The sequence below is a fragment of the Antedon mediterranea genome, chromosome 1, assembly GCF_964355755.1.
Source record: "Antedon mediterranea chromosome 1, ecAntMedi1.1, whole genome shotgun sequence".
Classification (NCBI taxonomy): Eukaryota; Metazoa; Echinodermata; class Crinoidea; order Comatulida; family Antedonidae; genus Antedon; species Antedon mediterranea.
The window spans coordinates 16784214-16803830 of NC_092670.1; the positions used below are offsets into that span (position 1 = coordinate 16784214).

Below are 19617 nucleotides of genomic sequence, written 5' to 3' on the forward strand. Positions count from 1 at the left end.
TTCTTGTGATATATATTCTTTGATATAATGTTTTCATCACGAGTTTCCTTCCGATATGTGTCAATAATTGAGGCCTAGCCTTGGCCTATTTCTTTATTGTTTAAAACATAACAACATATACTTTATACAGTAACCATGGCATTGGTTTTTGATGTTCATTTGTTCAATGTGATAATTCTCGGGCTAGCATTCATGTTTCTGTTTACAGCGTTCCAGACGAGTTCAATGATTGAAGTAAGTTCACATCATAATTCCTTCTGACTCGCTGTCCGCCAAGGTTGGTTGGTCAAGTCTGCAGCGGGTCAGGATCCTTCTTCGAAGTGGCACAGTGTCGTTTTAGACTAGGCCTAGCCTCAACATGCGATAATCAGCCTTACATACACAATGGCCCAATGGGTATTCGCCAGATTAGTAGTACAAATCATGGAACTGTGAATTAGTATCCTTATATACTGTAATTATATTTACATTTTAATGTAAAAGAAAAGTGACTGTAGGCCTAACCCTAGCTAGTAGGCCTAGCCTAGTAGTAGCTAGGGCCAGGCCCTATCTATAGGCTAGGTCTAGTGAAGAATAGAATCCAGTGAGTGGTGGCTAGTGGGGAGAGGTATAGTAGAGCGTTTATTATTGACTGTATCATATGTATGACATGTACGTCTATAATAGTGTAACGTTTTTTTTTGCAAACTTCCACACTTTGTGAAACTTGCTCCTTCAGTCTGTATTTTTAAATCACGACTGAAAGCCCATCTGTTCTCATCTGGTATTAATTAACTTATTCATTCATTCATTCCATCCCCGAAACCTTGACTCAGAAATACCGGGATGGTGTCCGGCGGGGGATAGTTTTACCTTAGTTAAGCATAGTTACATTCTTTCACATTATTGATCGTTTCCATCCCCGAAACCTCGGCTAAGAAATACCGGAATGGTGTCCGGTGGGGGATAGTTTATTACCATTAGTTAGGGTGTAATGTAAAGCACCAAGAGGGGTCAGTGATCCATAAGGCGCTATATAAATATTGTTTATTATTATTATTATTTTTGGATGGTTGAAATTTCCAATAGATAAATTAGTTAGTCTGGGAGTTATCGACAAGGTTGATTAATGATTTACACACAAACAAATACAAAACAAAAAATGTTGTTCGTTTGCAGGAAACGGTAATCAATTCAGTAGATGCAGAGACACTCAACAAGACAGGGCATCACTTCAAAGCCACTGGCTACTACAGCTTATCCATTATTTATGCAACATTTGCAGCTGCTAACTGGATAGCGCCATCTGTAGTGGCGATGATTGGTCCAAGATTCTCAATGTTTTCTGGGGGAATCATCTATACACTTTTTATCTTGAGCTTCATCAAACCAATGGTGTGGAGTCTTTATACTGGCTCAGTGTTACTAGGATTCGCAGCTGCAGGTCTGACACACATTAAACATTTTTAAAAATAAACAGACACCCATTCAGATAAATGCTTTGTGTTCGTGACATATAACTAATAGGAATTTTGATGTCAAGTAACTAGTACCCATACCGATATTTAAATATAGAAATATACAAAGCAATTAAACAATTAGACAATTGACTTTTAGAATATCAATTAAATTGGTATTTTATAAAAACAATATTTTATTGCCAAAAAAGCATAAAAAAATATCTACAGTAGTATGTTTAACCCCCTCTACAAATGAAAGACAAAAAAAAAGACTGCAACATTTTTTTTTCTCAAGTTACAGTTGTTTTATGAATACATTTCTAGAGCTAAGACTTTGGATAAATAAAATGTATTATTTCTAATCATTTATTAAATCTTCGTTGTAGTTCTGTGGACTGCGCAAGGCAACTATCTCACAATCAATTCCAATTCAGATACTATGGCTCGCAACAGTGGTATATTTTGGGCACTACTGCAGTGTAGTCTCTTTTTCGGAAATATCTTCATCTACTTTGAGTGGCAGGGAAAAGAAACAATAGAAGGTAAAGCTTAGCTGATTATACAAATTCAGCATTCAATTATATTGACAGATTTCAATATTTTATAATTTCATTCTTTTTGTTTTACAGATAGTACACGTGTTACTGTGTATACAGTTTTAACAGTACTGGCCGCTATTGGGGTTGCACTCTTTCTTTTATTGCGAGACAAGCGACCAGAAGACACAGATAATTTATTATCAGTAAATTCTAGGTAAAAATCAACATTAGTGAAAACGTTCATCTGGATTTATAGATTGTATCGATTTCTTTTTGATGATTCAATAAAAACTATCTGGATAAAAGCGAAAGCTTAAGAATCAAATGTACTGTAGGTGTATAGTTTTTATTATCATAGTTTTTTATTGGATGATTAATAAAAAATCAAAAATCTTTTTGTAAACAATTCGAGATCTAAAAATACAATGTGTTTGTAAAATAAATTGTTTTTCTAAACAACTAGGTGTCTATTTATTAACTTTTTTTTTTTTTTTTCAGTGTAAATCGTGTAGAAAAGCCTTGGAATGCACTGGGTAAGCAACTTACAAAAAGTAAATTACAGTTTAAAACACCTTATTCTGGATACTGTATATACTTTTTTCTGCAGTATCATAGGAACATTCTGTAATACAGCAATATATTGCCTATAGTATCATTGACCATAACCTAACCTCACAATTTGTATTACCAATTTGTCTTCTGATATTGAGCAAAACATTGACATATGTGGAGGTAAAACACTGAGAATCAGTGACCGTATTCACCAATCACACTTTAAGTGAGATATTTACTTAGAATTTTAAGTATTTCATTTAACTCAATAAATTTGCCTTAAATTTTATTCACTTAGATAGGAGATTTTTTTAATTTTAAGGATGTTTTCCTTAGCCTAAGTGTGAATGGTGACTACAGCCACTGGTGTTTAGATGGTAAACAAATGCTTGTAATGAAACTTACAATAATAACTATATTTGTTGTTTCAGTGAGATCTTTCCAACTGTTTTGTACCAAAGAACTACTGCTACTAAGTGTTTGCTTCTTTTACACGGGTAAGGCAGAGAAAATAATAACTATAATTTATACTAAAAATCAACACATAAAAATAATAATATATGTAAAAACATAACAATTTCAAATACAAACAACAAGGAAGAGCTAAATATAAATATGTAAATCAAAATATGCAAAGTAAATAAATATGTAAAGTAATAATGATTTCAAATATGCATACAAATAGTGCAGAATATTTTTAGAATATATTTTTTTTGTAATTTACACGGGTAAGAAAATAATAACTAAAATTTAAACTAAAAATCAACAAATAAAAATAATAATATATGTAAATCCATAAAAATTTTAAATACAAATACAATCAAAATATGCAAAGCAAATAAATATGTAAAGCAATAATATTTCAAATATGCATACAAATAGTGCAGAATATTTTTAGAATAGATTTTTTTTGTAATTTTAACTTGATTTATATAATATAAAATTGTAGGTGTTGAGATGACATTTTTTAGCGGTGTTTATGGGACATGCATTGGCAATGTTGCATTCTGGGGTGAAAAGGCTAAAGGTTACATTGGACTAACCGGTACTCTGATTGGTTGTGGAGAGATCATCGGAGGCGCTACATTTGGAATTTTGGGTTATAAAACCAACAAGCACGGTCGTGATCCTATAGTACTTCTAGGGTATATCGTCCATATAATAGCTTTCTATATGATTCTGTTAAATATACCTGGAAATGCACCATTGCACAAGGCTGAAGATAATGCATACATTGAACCAAGGTACTACTACTAACTACTTAATTGGACATTAACCACTTAGAAACATGAGAATATGCCCTTCCACTAATTGTGTTTGTCCCCGCCTGCGTGAAATCAAAGCTACGATGTTTGCAGCACTATTGCGTCGTTGGCTTTATAAGCATCCACAATGGACTCTACTGTTTATATTTAGCTAAGATTAAACAATAGATCGGAATCTCACTGACTACTACTTATAAAAAGTTTAATTTTGAATGAATTGAAGGCATATAATAGGCATTATGTCACATTACATAAAGCTATCTAAATAAACAGTACATTGAAGGCCAAATTACACAGACGAGCAGTAACGGTAATAAAAATATAGAATCTATTGTTTTTGACCATTTACACAAAGCATAGAGTGGACGGGCAGTTTCTGCTGAGAGGATAGATACAGATTGTACTTGGGACAAGCTACATGATTTTTTGTCTACTGTTAATACTGCTTGTCTGTTCAAATTAGCATTAACCCCACCCACTTTATTAGGAGCCAAGAGTATTGTTAATCATGTTGTGTATATCCCCAGCTAGCTACAACATATTTTGCATTTCAGCATTGGTGTTGGCTTGTTGTGTGCTTTTCTGTTAGGATTCGGTGACAGCTGTTTCAATACACAAATCTATTCTATTCTTGGATACATGTTCCCAGAAGACAGTGCTCCAGCATTTGCACTTTTTAAATTTACACAGGTAATCTATGTGTATGCTCATCATGTAACAAAAGTGAATGTGAAATTTAATTTCCATCATAAAGTAACAGTCTATTTTTGTCCACAGTTTAACCTTTGACCTCTTGTTTACATAAGATAAGATAACTTTACTTCGTCCACAAAACAAGTGGAAATAATGGTGCTTGTCTCATACAAAGATAAAACATAACGGAAAAACAAATATCAAACAATTCTATCCTAAAGTTATTAACATCAATATCAAGTCATAAAGTCAATAATAGACATCATATAATAGAATTATTTCACTTTACTATGCCACTGTTGAATTTTGCCCAGAAAAGTAATTAAATTAGCTCTTGGTAAAGTGTATGAACCAATGAACACCAACCCACAAGTTTACATCATTAAATTTGCACCTTTGTTCTCTTCTAGTCTTTGGCCGCTGCTGCTGGGTTCTTCTACAGTAACCATCTTCAACTTGAATGGCAGTTGTTAATACTGGTGATATCCGGAACTCTTGGAACGATCACTTTCTTTATGGTTGAAAGAATTGCCAGCGAGGCTTCAAGAACATGCTATCGCAAAATTTAACTTGATAGACTATAACATCGAAAATAGACAATGCAATAAGGGTTCTTGCTAAATATGCTACCAGAATACAGTTGTACAAGATGGAGCCTATTTTTCATTGACTTGTGCCAGTGTCTCCCTCTTATGGCGGCATATTGGAGCGTTACTAACCTTTGGTGGTGTCTGAACCTTAGAATTAATTAATAAAGGCTGAATAAAATCGTGCTACTGTACTTAATTATCGACCTTATCGATAGGATATTCTTTAAACAATTTAGACAATGCTTTTAAAGGTGATGACATTTACACATAGGCGATCAAAATTAAGAGTATTACAGTAAAAAAATGTACAAACTGTTATATTGATAAAAATGTTATGTATATTTTAAAAATTATTTATGTAAAGTAATTATGATTATTATTTACAGATATTTATTAATTGTCTGAATAACACTGTATCATGTTAATTACATTTGTTATTTAACTGTACTATATTGTAATTTGGTGATGATAACAATGAAAATGCAATAAAGTATATATGTTGGTTTATTAAGGCTTTTCCATGTATTATATCTATTTCAACAGCAAACCACTGTGCAAGCTCTCTTGAAGGCATGTTTACTCTCTCATGGGAACCAAGCTTAAGTGTATTTTGGATGCATTTGGTGGTGGATTTGTATTCTGTATAGAGACATATCTCTACCAGGTGTTCAGACTGATCAGTTAGTACAAAGTGCAATGATGTGGTCTATATTGTAGGTAGATGTAAGTTTAAAGCCTCCATGATGCATGTTGAAATACAAATCAAAACATTAAATCCATCCATCCATGACAGCATCTCATTTTCAACAAAGCCAAAAGCCTTTTTGTAAAACATTTTTAGATAAATGATAATATTTTACCAAGCACATCACCATTTTCTTTTTACTACGGCAGACAACATGTGCATTCATTGATCCGAGAACATTAATGTGTGCCAATTTTACATCACAGTTTGACTTATGTGAACTGAAAGACAATGATTTGATTAACACAGCAGCAATAGCAACAACGTTTTAAACAAAGTTTGACATGTTTTTTATTTTTCTAATTACAATTTTAACATTTTTGAATCACAATTTCAGTTTTATGCTATGATACCAAAATATTCATAGCTCTCTACAAAGCAAATAAAAAGAACTTAAAAGAAATTACATTTTGTTTACTTTGCTTATATACTTACTCAGTTTAGTTTTGATACCTTTGTCCTGCAAAATGAAACTAATCATCGGATATACAAAGCAAACGTGCTCAAATGTATTGCTGTGTCAAAGTAATAATAATAATAAATGAAAACTTATATAGCGCCGGTATCCTCCACCCATGTGGCGCTTTGTGCATTAACAACGTGCGAGAACATCAGCGAATAGCGACGTCTTTAGGTTGGTCTTGAAACTGTTTAGACTAGTTGAGCATTTAACTGTTGCTGGTAAGCTGTTCCATACACTTGCGGCCGCAACGTAAAAAAGTGAAGTGAATAAAAAGTGAATGTGGTGCTTAATTAATCTAAGAACCTTTCTTAATTACAAATATGTCTTTGTCATCTTCATGTCCAGATACAATATATTACTTTGGATATTCTATAATTAACTATAGAACTTTGCAACAGTCACCGTCATAAACTATATATTAATAAAAAGTAGTATATATAAATTCTGTAAATGTGTATATAATGTTATCAAAAGAATAGAAATTGATAAATTAGGCAAAATATTAAATTTATCACAATTCATAATTTTTATACATTTAGTTATTATTGTTTTTAATATAAACATAAAGTTAATTTAATTAAATTCATGTATTGTACTGCACTGCAGTATGGAGACAGACTCCATGAATAGTTACAATATACTCTTACCCACATTTTAATTCATTGTATTCAGCTTGCTTCCCAAAATGTACCCAATTATGTGCATGCCTAATGAGTCCGTGCAGGAATTATTCAGTTAGATAAATGGCAACCAACATAACTAAACAGCACAACACAACATTTAATTGCATAATTGTATCAAACTTAAATTTCTACATATTATATCTCAACAGAATTTTATTTAGCTCCTTTATTTAATGACATTTTTTGGTGTGAAAATTCAAAAAATATACGCAAGTTGTCCAAGTAAGTACCTCCATTTTAACACTGTTCATTAATACAAAAAATATATTTAAAAATCAATTCAGAACAGTTTGATTTGATGGCATGTGCACCTCATTTCTTATTGGAAAGCCTGCAGAGCTTGGCCTATAGTGTAAGTTACTACTTAAAATTATGTGAAACAATACACAGTGCTATAAAAAATGTGTTTTAGGAAGATTTCTTATGTTATTTATGAATTATTATTAATAAAAAAAAACTTAATTTAAAAAATTACCAAATAAAAAAGTGCATGCGATGTTTTAAATAAGAAGGTATGTAAGAATACGTCTGAGACTAAAATGCTATTTGTATTGTCTCCTTGGAAATGATATATACATCACTGTTCCCAGCAATATAAAATCATTTTATCCTATGTTTGTTGTTTACCCTTGTATAATAGTGAAATTGCAAAATGAAAAGACTGTGCATTATTCAAACAAATAAGAACATTATTCAAATTAATTGAAATAGAACAAAAAATTAAATTAAATTTAGTGAATAAATTAAAGAGATACTTACATTTTCATTATAAATACATTATATATTTGAATATAATTAAAATATAATTAAAAATATTAAAATATAATTAAAAACATAAATAGAAATTCATTTACTTATAAATAGTTTTTGTTTATATCTTATTTATAATTTTAAACTAGAAATATTAAAAATTAAAATTATATATAGATTTAGTGAAGCATGAAAGGTAGGTTTTAAAAGTAAACAATTTACAATTGCACAGTTTCACTAGGATTGGGTTTGATTTTTTAAACTGTAACTCATAATTTTTACAGGAATTGCCTAATTTTACCTATATATATGGCAGATAATTTTTAACGACTGAATGTTAAAGCGTACTTTACAATTATTTTAATGGTTTATTCATAATTATTTTATTATAACTATCCATTTCTACTATTATAGTTGGTGTATCTGTTTTATATATTCTGTGAGCCACATTCCTCCACTTGGACTATTGGTAACCATATAGGAGTAGATAAATGTTCATCATTATCAACTGGAGCAACAGGTTTACTAGGCTCTTGGCAGTCAACATTAGAAGGCCTAGAAGTTGTTTCTGTTGCAGCTGTTTTACTAGGCTCTTGGTAGTCAACCTTAGAAGGCCTAGAAGTTGTTTCTGTTGGAGCTGTTTTACTAGGCTCTTGGTAGTCGACCTTAGAAGGCCTAGGAGTTGTTTCTGTTGGAGCTGTTTCACTAGGCCATTGACAGTCCTCGGAAGGCCCAAGAGTTGTTCCATTTGGAGATGGCATACTAGGCCCTTTGCAGTTATTATCCTTGCTAGAGTTTTCAATGTCATTATTTTGTATCTGTTCTTTTCTTGGTTGCCTAGGTCTTGTTCCTCTGCGAATTAATTTAGGTGACTGAAAATCAGTGTTGTCAGACTGATTTGCCATTTTGTTTTTCTGTATCTGTTCTTCTTTCGGAGGGGTCGGCCTCGTCGTACTATTGTCACTACAATTAATTAATTCTGGTGATAAACAGCCATTACTTTTTTCTAGTTCATTGCTAGAGTTCATAGTATCACTATTTATCAGTTCATTTCTTAGAGGCCTAGAATTTCCGTTAAAAACTATGTTAGGCGATTGGCAATTATTGTCCTTTTCTTGCTCATCACAAGAGATCACCAATCCACCATCGCTACTATTCACCTCATCCTTCTGCGTAGGTCGTGACCCCCTGGCTACCCGTATCGGTGCTGGACTGTCTTTAATCTGTAATTTTTCTTCAGAATTTGATTTCTTTACTTTATCATCCTCTGTTTCATTCACAGAAAAAATTTCATCACTGATTGAAAAGGCAGCCAAGGGAAGGATTTCGGTTTCGTTTCGAACATTTTTTTGTTCCGTTTTACTATTTTCTGGTGAAAATACTGGCATATTTTCATCGTCTAATTCTATCAATTTTTCGTATGAACTATCTAACTTTGGATCCGCTAATCGAAGTGTATTTGAAGAACTAAGTCTTGTTCTATCGTTTGATTCGTCCGCAGACAACTCAAAATCAGGTTCATCGCTTAACACAATTGCAGGCACCGGAAGAAAGGCATTGTTGTTAATCAACTTTTGTTCAGTCATTGCCTTTAGGTCAAGAGATTCATTCGATTCATCATACGATTTCATTTTTTTCCTAGCTACTGGTGTAGGAGACCAGTGTCCTCTAAATGGGTTAGAGTGACGAGCTTTTTTCCGTAAAGATCGCTGCCTTGGTTTTCTGGTTTCTGAAAGATTAAAAATACACATTTTCCAAGTCAAAAATATCTTTAATTTTCAAAATATAGCATAAATGTGTTGTTGTTGTATTTCAACTCAGTGCCAATGTGTGATATCATAATTGCATTTAAATTTGATTGTATCATTCCTTTCTATTTTATATTTGTAATGTTTTTTATGTGCATTATGTATTTTTATACAGCTTTATATAGTTCTATAGTATTTTTATACAGCTTTATATAGTTCTATAGTATTTTTATACAGCTTTATATAGTTCTATAGTATTTTTATACAGCTTTATATAGTTCTATAGTATTTTTATACAGCTTTATATAGTTCTATAGTATTTTTATACAGCTTTATATAGTTCTATAGTATTTTTATACAGCTTTATATAGTTCTATAGTATTTTTATACAGCTTTATATAGTTCTATAGTATTTTTATACAGCTTTATATAGTTCTATAGTATTTTTATACAGCTTTATATAGTTCTATAGTATTTTTATATTTGAATTTCTTAGTTTTGACTGTCAGGCCTGCAGGCTGAAGTAATTGAGTTTATTTTGCCATCCATAGCCGGCCGATGACAACATTCTTTTTCTTATCTTGTTTTTAACTGTATATATTTATGAATGAATGAATGAAAAACACTTGCTCTTTGGTTAAAAGGTCAACCTCCAAACTTTGCAACATTTCATATTTAAAGCCCCCTTCACTACGTTTTTTAGATCTAATTTAAGATCACAAACTATATTTAATGTAAAAATAATACTATATGGTCCTATTGCGATAACTTTTTTCGTCTTTAAACGGTTAAAAATGTGAAAAATAAGTCGATTCTAATAATTATAGCGGCCCGCTATAAATCCCAAAATGCATTGCGCGCGGATTGATATTTTTGTTTTTCACCTGTAATTTGCCCACTTTTCTATCGATCGTGAGGCCAAAACAAATGGAAGACTCCTAACTTTTCAGCGAAAATACCGGGTTTTCCCCAATTTGTATTAACGGAGTCTGGCAAAAATAGAAAGACAATTAATGCAGCAACTATACAACGTCAGGCTAGGTATATAGCTAGCGTATGATGTTCGTACGTTACCGATGTTTACCAGCTAGGCCTACAAAACTAAGCCTAGCTAGGCTAGGCCTAAGACCGTCCACGAGAGGTCGATCGCCGCGAGCTACTTAGGTAGTGCATTGTTTCTCACTTTTTATCATAATTTACCATAAAACGTACATTTAAGACAAGAAATGACATGGTTTAATGTTTTTAAAGTGATATATATGTATTATTTTCCAAAAAACGTCCAAAATTGCAGGGAAGGGGTCTTTAAGTAACTAACCTGCATTGATCTCTGCTTCTGTAGTTGAGCTGTCATTTTCACAATACGGTTTAAAACTAAATGGTAATGACTGAACACGGGAGACGGGTTGTTTCTGACCATAGAGTCTATGATCCTGTAGATTTTCGCTATGACAACTGTAGCTGGTCATACCCATTTCCATACCCTCATTTTCAGTCTAAAATAAAAAAGAAGACAAAAAAGGTAATTATAAGAATGTAACAAATATGGTGATAACAAACATCCACAATTCTTGAGGAAAATGTTTGTGTGAAGTGGGCTCATTTTTACCAACGTTAGAACAAACACATTAAGCTCTGTCTACATCAAACTTTATGTGACAAAAAATGTGCCCTTATATGGACATGATGATGTCATATCACTACCATATTTGGGCACATCACACATTATTTTTGTCAAACTAGTTTGCTAGTGTAGACAGAGCTGTAGACAAAAGATGTGACAGTTTCACATTCACTCCTTCATCAAATTTTGAAGCGGCATGACGTTTTTAGCTATTTAAAATTGTTTTCCATAGTTCAGTACAAAAAAAAATCGTCTGATGTTTCATAAATATTGCATGATTATGATCTTGTTCCTATTGGTGCGTAAATTTCGAATGAACTTTTAGATTATCGTCCTCATGTCTGGCATGTCACAGTAGCTAATAGTAAAGCCTTTCATCTATAGATTTCAAATCTCAGTTGTGAAACTTTTAACAATTTAAAATTGTTGCCATAAATGAATTGGTAAAGTTATAAACAATTTAATAGTGCATTGCTAAGCTTAAAGTAGATATACAATGCATTAATATCATCTATGAATACATATTATTATTATGAATATAGATCACAAATTATGACTATAATTATTTTGCATAGCAGACATGCTAATTATGTTTTGCATTAGCTTGAAACAATTTATAATATCAAGAAAAGACTATACACTAAAGATACAGGTTATTGAATGTGAGCTTATACAAATAAACAATTTGCTGATATTAGAACTATAATAATATGAAAAGTACTATATTATAATACAGTAGTAAAGAAAAATAATATGTATTACTTTTAAGTTAATATATTTGTGCATAGGTATAAAATATACACAAGGTGTGTATAATCTATTAGTGCATGCAATTGATTTGAACAAAAAATGTTAAAAAAAATGCATTTTGAAAAAAAAAATCATCTAATAAAATGAAATTCTGTTAAGAGTATATAAATAATTTTTTTAATAAATTGGTGGAAAAGGTGAAAGATATATATAAGAGATAAACTAAAAGTATTATATGATGACATAGGTGCAGATCTGTAACTTAGAGTACAGGTCAGAGGTTATAAGATGACATGGGTGCAGATCTGTATGTTAGAGTACAGGTGAGAGGTTATATGATGACATGGATGTGGATCTATATTACTAGGGTACAGGTCAGCTATATATCAGACAAGCTTTATTGGGTTTTGGCACTGACCATATGTGCACCCGCCAAAAATTGTATTAATGAATAAAAATAACATGTTTTACCAAATGTTTTCTATCATAACCCAGAGAGAGAACGACTTCGGCTGGTGATATAAGCTAATGGACAGAACAAAATAGGGAGAAGGCAAACAAAAAACATTAAACAAACATTCATTCATCATTAAAACAATTTAATAAAGGTTAAAGGTTAATTATTAATACTAAAAATAAAGTACTCATTTTTCATCAATGTTATTTGTCGAAATTGTTTGTTTACTGTTATTAATAGTATCAACTGATTCATTGTGGTTAGGTTAATTAATGTTCTCTCAAAAAATAAATGTTATTTTTTCTATCAAAGTTGAGCTAATTTCACTCTTCCTTGGTTTAGTGTGTAAACAGTAAAGAGTGAAACATACTCTTTTTTGGTTGAGTGTGTAATCAGTAAAGAGTGAAACATACTCTTTCTTGGTTTTGTGTGTAATGAGTAAAGAGTGAAACATACTCTTTCTTGGTTTTGTGTGTAATGAGTAAAGAGTGAAAAATACTCTTTCTTGGTTTTGTGTATAATCAGTAAAGAGTGAAACATACTCTTTCTTGGTTTTGTGTGTAATCAGTAAAGAGTGAAACATACTCTTTCTTGGTTTTGTGTGTAATCAGTAAAGAGTGAAACATACTCTTTCTTGGTTTTGTGTGTAATCAGTAAAGAGTGAAAAATACTCTTCCTTGGTTTAGTGTGTAATCAGTAAAGAGTGAAACACACTCTTTCTTGGTTGAGTGTGTAATCAGTAAAGAGTGAAACACACTCTTTCTTGGTTTTGTGTGTAATCAGTAAAGAGTGAAAAATACTCTTCCTTGGTTTAGTGTGTAATCAGTAAAGAGTGAAACACACTCTTTCTTGGTTGAGTGTGTAATCAGTAAAGAGTGAAACATACTCTTTCTTGGTTTTGTGTGTAATCAGTAAAGAGTGAAACATACTCTTTCTTGGGTTTGTGTGTAATCAGTAAAGAGTGAAACATACTCTTTCTTGGTTTTGTGTGTAATCAGTAAAGAGTGAAAAATACTCTTCCTTGGTTTAGTGTGTAATCAGTAAAGAGTGAAACATACTCTTTCTTGGTTTTGTGTGTAATCAGTAAAGAGTGAAACACACTCTTTCTTGGTTGAGTGTGTAATCAGTAAAGAGTGAAACACACTCTTTCTTTCTTGGTTGAGTGTGTAATCAGTAAAGAGTGAAAAATACTCTTTCTCGGTTTAGTGTGTAATCAGTAAAGAGTGAAACATACTCTTCCTTGGTTTTGTGTGTAATCAGTAAAGAGTGAAACATACTCTTTCTTGGTTTAGTGTGTAATCAGTAAAGAGTGAAACTTACTCTTTCTTGGTTTAGTGTGTAATCAGTAAAGAGTGAAACACACTCTTTCTTGGTTTAGTGTGTAATCAGTAAAGAGTGAAACATTACTCTTCTGTAGTATAATCAAATATAACAAACATAACAATAACAATGAGACCTAAAAATTAGATGAAAAGATGAGTTTAAGAATTAGAAGAGAAGGATAAAGTACCTTAAGGAGTGGAGTAAGAGCTGAAGCTTCTTCCTGCAGAAGAAAAAAAGAATTGTGCACATAACAACAACAGTGAAAATAGTGGAGAGAATTATATGCTTCTCATACTAACTTAATTATTGTATAATGCTAGCACACAGGGGTGGATCTAGGATCAAATAGGGCTGCGCTAATAGATGCTACTAATTAGTCTGTCAAAAAAAGTAGTTAATTTTAGGTAATCAAATTAAGGTGTTTATATGACAAGTTAGAACACCTCTTTTTGTTCTTTAGGAACACAGTTATTTATATCTTTTTCTATATTGAAATCAAAATTTAATTTAGCCTACAAATCCTATTTGAACTAAAAGATTATACAGTACAGATTGTCCCATGCAAACCTTTATTGTTAAAGTAGGTACCCACAACACATGGGAAGGCATTCCTCTAAAGACATATAGGTAAGTTTACTTTTTTACATTACACACTTACATACTTGATGCTAAATTGACTACAAATACAAAACATCCTCATTTCGGGGGGTGATTAAACTTGCAAAAACAAATGTGAAATATTTGATAGAAGAATGTAGAGTGGAGAAATAAATAGATGACGAAAATAAAGAAGTGACTTGGAGTCTTGACAAGATATTTGTTTAACATTCACACAAGAAAAACAAATGTGCATACAGTAGGTCAAAGCTCATTGTGCAACAGTGGTGAAATGTACATCTGAATATACTTTAAGTGCATCATTGAGGAATTCCAACATTCCCCACAATAACTATTATGACGTTGGCTGTACCTAGTATAGATTGAATTTTTCTATATAACTTTTTGGTTTCAACCAAGACACAACACATGGGACATACTGTAGGTGTAACTCATGTAATTTGACCAACCATTGATCAATAAATGATGTATTTTTTATCATAATTTATTGTATTAGCAAGCAACTTATAAGCAATACTTAACCAAGTATTATTTAAAGCTTTTATAATAAATACAAAATCACATAGTTTCTGCCACCATACATAAAGAGCACCAAAATAAATACAGGGCAAGCTTACAGGAGTATTGAGTGCAAATATCGACAAAAAGGAATTTTCATTTGTAAATGTACTGTATATGGAGTTATTATAATTTTTATTTAAAAATTCCTTTTTATATAAACAAAATTCAACCAGGGGTGCATGTGTGCTCTGTACATCATCATATTTATTATACCTTTTTGCTTTGTTCAGAATTATTTTGCGCATCCTCTGCCTGTGATAAAAAGATATTTACAGCATAATTTAACGAACAAATATTGAGGCACCATGCCAACATGTTTCAGCATCCAACAGATGTTACAATTGTGTTGATAATTTTTTTAACATTAATTAATTTTGAACAAAAGCTAGTTCACACAGCCATACTTCTGACTGCACATATCGTCAGCACCTATCTTGGTATTCAATATGTTTGTGATAGTAGCATGGTTACTCCTAAACAGTATCAGTTGTAACTTATCTTAGTGACAGAGGATTTTGAAATAGAATTGTAAAATGTACTGAACTTTAAGCCAATGTCCTATGTGCATTGCTGGATTGAATCTATGGGTTGAAGTAACTTTAATACAGAACATGACCAACTATTGAGGGCTACAAATAAACTAAACTTCTACTCCAAGTTTCTATCGTGTTGGAAGATTAAAATAACAATGTTCCTTTATGATTGCATGTTGCTGATGTTAACTTACTTCACTTTGGGCAATTGCCTCTGCCAGATCTTCCTCTTCTTGAATAGTTTCATTCTCTAATTTATGCGCTTCATCAAGATGTTTCATCAACACTGCCACCACTACATTCACAAGGACGAATTGCGCCATCAGGACGAACGATACAAAGAACAACGGAGCAATTACTGAATTTGCACAACAGTTCTGTTTGCAACTTGCCGATGAATCACACCCATCTGACCTAAGTGTGTCCTGCAAATCAATGAATATGTAAATTAGCATATGGATATGCAAATTAGAATATGAGTATGTAAATTAGCATATGAATATAGAAATTAGCATATGAGTATGAAAATTAGAATGAGTATGTAAATTAGCATATGAACATATAAATCATATGGTTATGCAAATTAGCATATGAATATGTAAATTAGCAAGTATAAATATGTAAATTAGCAAATATTTTTGTATAAATAATATTTGTTGGCATGGCATCTTTTGGAAAAGAGTACATACTACTATGGCAATCTAGTCCTTTTTAAGCTCTGTCAATATTCAATGCTTTGGTCTAACAACACTAAAAGTTGAATCAATAGTGATGAAAACTGTTCATAATTCCTTATACTCTTGTCTTTGTGTTTAATAACACTCTCATTTTACTATTTACACAGGTGCTGGAGAGTCTCTTTGTTTTCATCTGTACACTAATCATGCCTTACCTTCATAATACCATTCCAATTATCACCAGTCGCAACACGGAACAGTGTGAGGAAAGCAATAAAAAAGTTTTCAAAAGAAGCATGCCTGCCAAGACCTTCACAAGGATTGTCTTCAGAACAACCTATGTGTTATATAGAAACGAATAAACAGTATAAATAATGATTTTGTTTAGAAAGATGCTCCCTAGTACCATCTGCCATGTTGATTTTATCCCCACCAATCATCATTGCCATCACTGTATTATAAGTCATAATATTTAGATAAAATACGGTTCAGTATTACTTCTTACCTAATCGTCCAAATAACTCAACTCCCAAAGCAGCAAATATAAAAAATAAAAGAAAGAAAAGAAGACCAAGGTTTCCAACCTGTTGGGAAAAAATTATAAATAAATAACTATCTCATAAGAACATATAAGAAGAAAAACCTGCATTTTTAGGCTAATTTGATAGTATGATCAACTGGGCACCCTTGGGCTGGCATTTTGAAAAATAAAACAAATTTGGATGATTAAAAAAGTGAATTTTATTGAGCTATATAATTAGTTTAATTTGTTACAGCTGGCTGTAATCCCATAGTTAAATATACACCATGTTGTATACAAATTATTTTTAAATATGTCTATATATAAACTGAATTTTACAGTATACAAGTTAAAGTTATTCCCACGCATTTCTAAAAGCAGATTTGACTTACTATAATTACTACAAAGGTAAAATCTATATATAGCAACAGTATAAAACTACAAAAACAATACTAAAAAATAATACTAAGAAAATAATACGCAACTATATAAAAATGTTATTTAGGTTTTGTTGATGAAAATCATCTGACAAACAAAAATAACTATTATGTCATGGATGATGTCATAGATTCCAACAGGCTGTGCCAATTACAGCACTTTCAATCACTAAATACGTATACTGTATGGTCAAATATTTATTACTATATTTTGTAAAATTGAAATGAATACTCCACAATGTTTACCTGAGGAAAAGATTTCTGTACAGTGTACAAAAGGGTACGGATGCCATGAGCATACCTTAACAACTTGAGAACTACAAAAGACATAACATGCAAAGAAAATGGAGGGAAAAAGCAGACAATAACACTATTAAACAACATGCAACATCAAAAAAATCTATACTGGTAGTCTATAAACAACATTCAATCTCACGTTCTCAAAAGCATTAAAAAAATTTTAAACAAATGATTATGTGTTTGAAACAAGAGCATCCAATTGATTGTTTTTCTATGTTTTGAGAACATGTGTTTGAAGTTACATACTACAATAAAAGCTAGTACAATTACATTTCAATTCAACATTGATGTTTGATGAAATATCCAGAAATTTAAAGCCATAAGTCATCAAGCAACAGTTTGTCATAATTGTAACTAAGATTGAGGTCAACAACGGATCCAGCTGACCTACTTTTTTATTGTTGAATTGTATCACATTGTATGTGACATACATCAAGATCAATTCAAGAACATGTATGCATTTCAATAATGGCATAATAACAATAAGCATTTGATTTTAACATTTAAATACTTGTCTCGTGCAAGATCCCATGGAAATGTACATACAAGTGACAAGGTACAGGAAATAAACATTGACTTGGTGCTGCATAAGCTTCTTGATGTCAACAATATACAGTACGACAATCAACATACATTTCACTACATTATCAGTACATTCATGCACTGTATAGCTAATATGCAAGTGGCAACAATACATCTCTAATGTAAACCATCTTTATGGTGTAAATACAGTGAGCACAGCATGCTAGGAGGAATGGGTAATGGGTATTAAAATACATGCCAAATTTATGCCATGTACTCTCGACATTACCTGTGGTATCGCACCCATCAATACACCCAACAGCTCACGTAAACCTTTCATAGCTTTCATTATTTTTAACACTGTAGTGTCAAAGGTCAGCGTAGAAAAAACAATATATTATGAATATTAAAAGTAAGAGGAGAAGAAATTGAATTTGTAAATTAAAGAGGTGTATATAGACAATAAAGAATTAAAGCTTTTTCTGTTACTATAAACATACTGTATGATATTCAATATATCACTGTACTAACTTACCTCTAGCAATTCTTAAAACCCTCATAACACGTATAATGGTTGGATTAATTGGAATAACATCGCCTTCTACTTCTTCTAAACCAATTCCAATAATTGACAATATTACAATCATCATATCAAGTTGATTCCATCTATAAATACATAAAGAATAATCAATATTAAAAAACAAAATTTAAATTAATATAAGAAATATGAAGGCAAAACTATTCTGGGACTTTGATATGGATTGTAATGATGATGATGATGATGAGGATATTGGTTATAATAATAATGATTAGCAATAACAATTCAATGACAAAATGATGATTATATATGAATATTAATAATTGGGATAAACTTACTTGTCTTTTATATAGCGTTTAAAACTGTAGGCATATATCTTCAAAATGGCTTCCAGAACGAATACAACCGTAAACACATAATTAAAATAGCGTAGAACTTCAATTAGAAGCTATAAAAGTAAAAAAAAATTAAATTTGAAAATTGAAAAAATGTGAAATATATATATATAGAGGTTTCAATTAACAAACAAACCAACCTGTGGCATATCATAGAATTCCATTCCCATGGTGATGACATTTAGAAAGATTATAGAAGCAATAATAAGGTCAAAGTATTTGCTTTCAACCATAGCATGACATCGCCGTCGTGTTCTTCCGTAATCATCCCAGTAATTCGGCTCAAGCCTTCCTAAAATGGGATTAAACAATAATCTATATATCAACATAAATATATTTAGAACAATAAATGTTGAAATGAGTGAATAATAATAAATGGTGATGAAGGGAAATGTGCTTGTTAAAGGTCAAGTGATTGTTTTGATTATTACCAATCTGTTTCTTTGTTTATCTTACATAGCTAAATATCATATGCAATCATGCTATAGTATAAATAGCTGCAAGCAAATTCATACAATTTATGTAACATTGTGCTATTAAATATTATCATATATAATATTTGCAGACTTTAATGAATATCATTAAATAATTATTAATAGAAATCAGAAAATAAGTTAGTAAACACCCCAAATGCCTAGTACCTTCATAGATAATTCCACCACCAAAATTTCATTAAAAAAAATAGTTCACAAATGTTTAGTGTGTTACTTTGATTGTATTTTCTAAGAGTGTAAAGTGAATTGTGAACAAGCCATAAGGCAAGTTAGTTATATAATTTAGCTTTGTTGAAGTAAACAAATAGAGAGTAAATAATGAGAATTTAAATTTAACAAACACAGCATAACCATTATAGGCAGGATTTAAACTACTAGATTTTGTTATATGTTCAAGCAAA

At 31.3% G+C, this 19617-nt stretch overlaps 2 protein-coding genes across 14 annotated transcripts in view; one reads left to right on the plus strand and one right to left on the minus strand.

The window, feature by feature from the left end:
* The first annotated feature begins 56 nt into the window (after nt 1-56).
* Nucleotides 57-6015, plus strand: LOC140059201 (UNC93-like protein MFSD11). Its single transcript, XM_072105065.1, has 9 exons — nt 57-234; nt 1159-1423; nt 1826-1981; nt 2069-2192; nt 2477-2511; nt 2962-3027; nt 3480-3774; nt 4350-4485; nt 4899-6015. The coding sequence occupies exons 1-9, from the start codon at nt 136-138 to the stop codon at nt 5055-5057; spliced, it is 1335 nt and encodes a 444-aa protein (XP_071961166.1). The 5' UTR covers nt 57-135; the 3' UTR covers nt 5058-6015.
* A 194-nt stretch (nt 6016-6209) lies between these two features.
* Nucleotides 6210-19617, minus strand: part of LOC140059121 (voltage-dependent T-type calcium channel subunit alpha-1H-like) — a 53795-nt gene continuing 40387 nt past the window's right edge. For 6 of the 13 annotated variants that reach the window (XM_072105047.1, XM_072104984.1, XM_072104992.1 and 3 more), the window contains exons 23-34: nt 18863-19014; nt 18666-18775; nt 18325-18455; nt 17214-17284; nt 16516-16594; nt 16226-16347; nt 15528-15758; nt 15014-15052; nt 13809-13841; nt 12313-12366; nt 10786-10963; nt 6210-9448 (exon numbers count right to left, since the gene is read on the minus strand). In XM_072105047.1, the coding sequence (XP_071961148.1) occupies nt 8148-9448; nt 10786-10963; nt 12313-12366; nt 13809-13841; nt 15014-15052; nt 15528-15758; nt 16226-16347; nt 16516-16594; nt 17214-17284; nt 18325-18455; nt 18666-18775; nt 18863-19014 (2501 nt within the window). In that variant the 3' untranslated portion in view covers nt 6210-8147. Of the gene's footprint in view, nt 9449-10785; nt 10964-12312; nt 12367-13808; nt 13842-15013; nt 15053-15527; nt 15759-16225; nt 16348-16515; nt 16595-17213; nt 17285-18078; nt 18150-18324; nt 18456-18665; nt 18776-18862; nt 19015-19617 lie in introns of all 13 variants that reach the window. The other 7 variants (XM_072104980.1, XM_072104999.1, XM_072105008.1 and 4 more) reach the window with 7 other exon arrangements.

Bases quoted from the DNA above. Each gene is read 5' to 3' on its own strand.
- LOC140059201 (XM_072105065.1), top strand. From the start codon at position 136: ATGGCATTGGTTTTTGATGTTCATTTGTTCAATGTGATAATTCTCGGG. The intron at 2,512-2,961 runs GTAAGCAACTTA...TTGTTGTTTCAG, and splicing joins AAAGCCTTGGAATGCACTGG to TGAGATCTTTCCAACTGTTT. The intron at 3,028-3,479 runs GTAAGGCAGAGA...ATAAAATTGTAG, and splicing joins TGTTTGCTTCTTTTACACGG to GTGTTGAGATGACATTTTTT.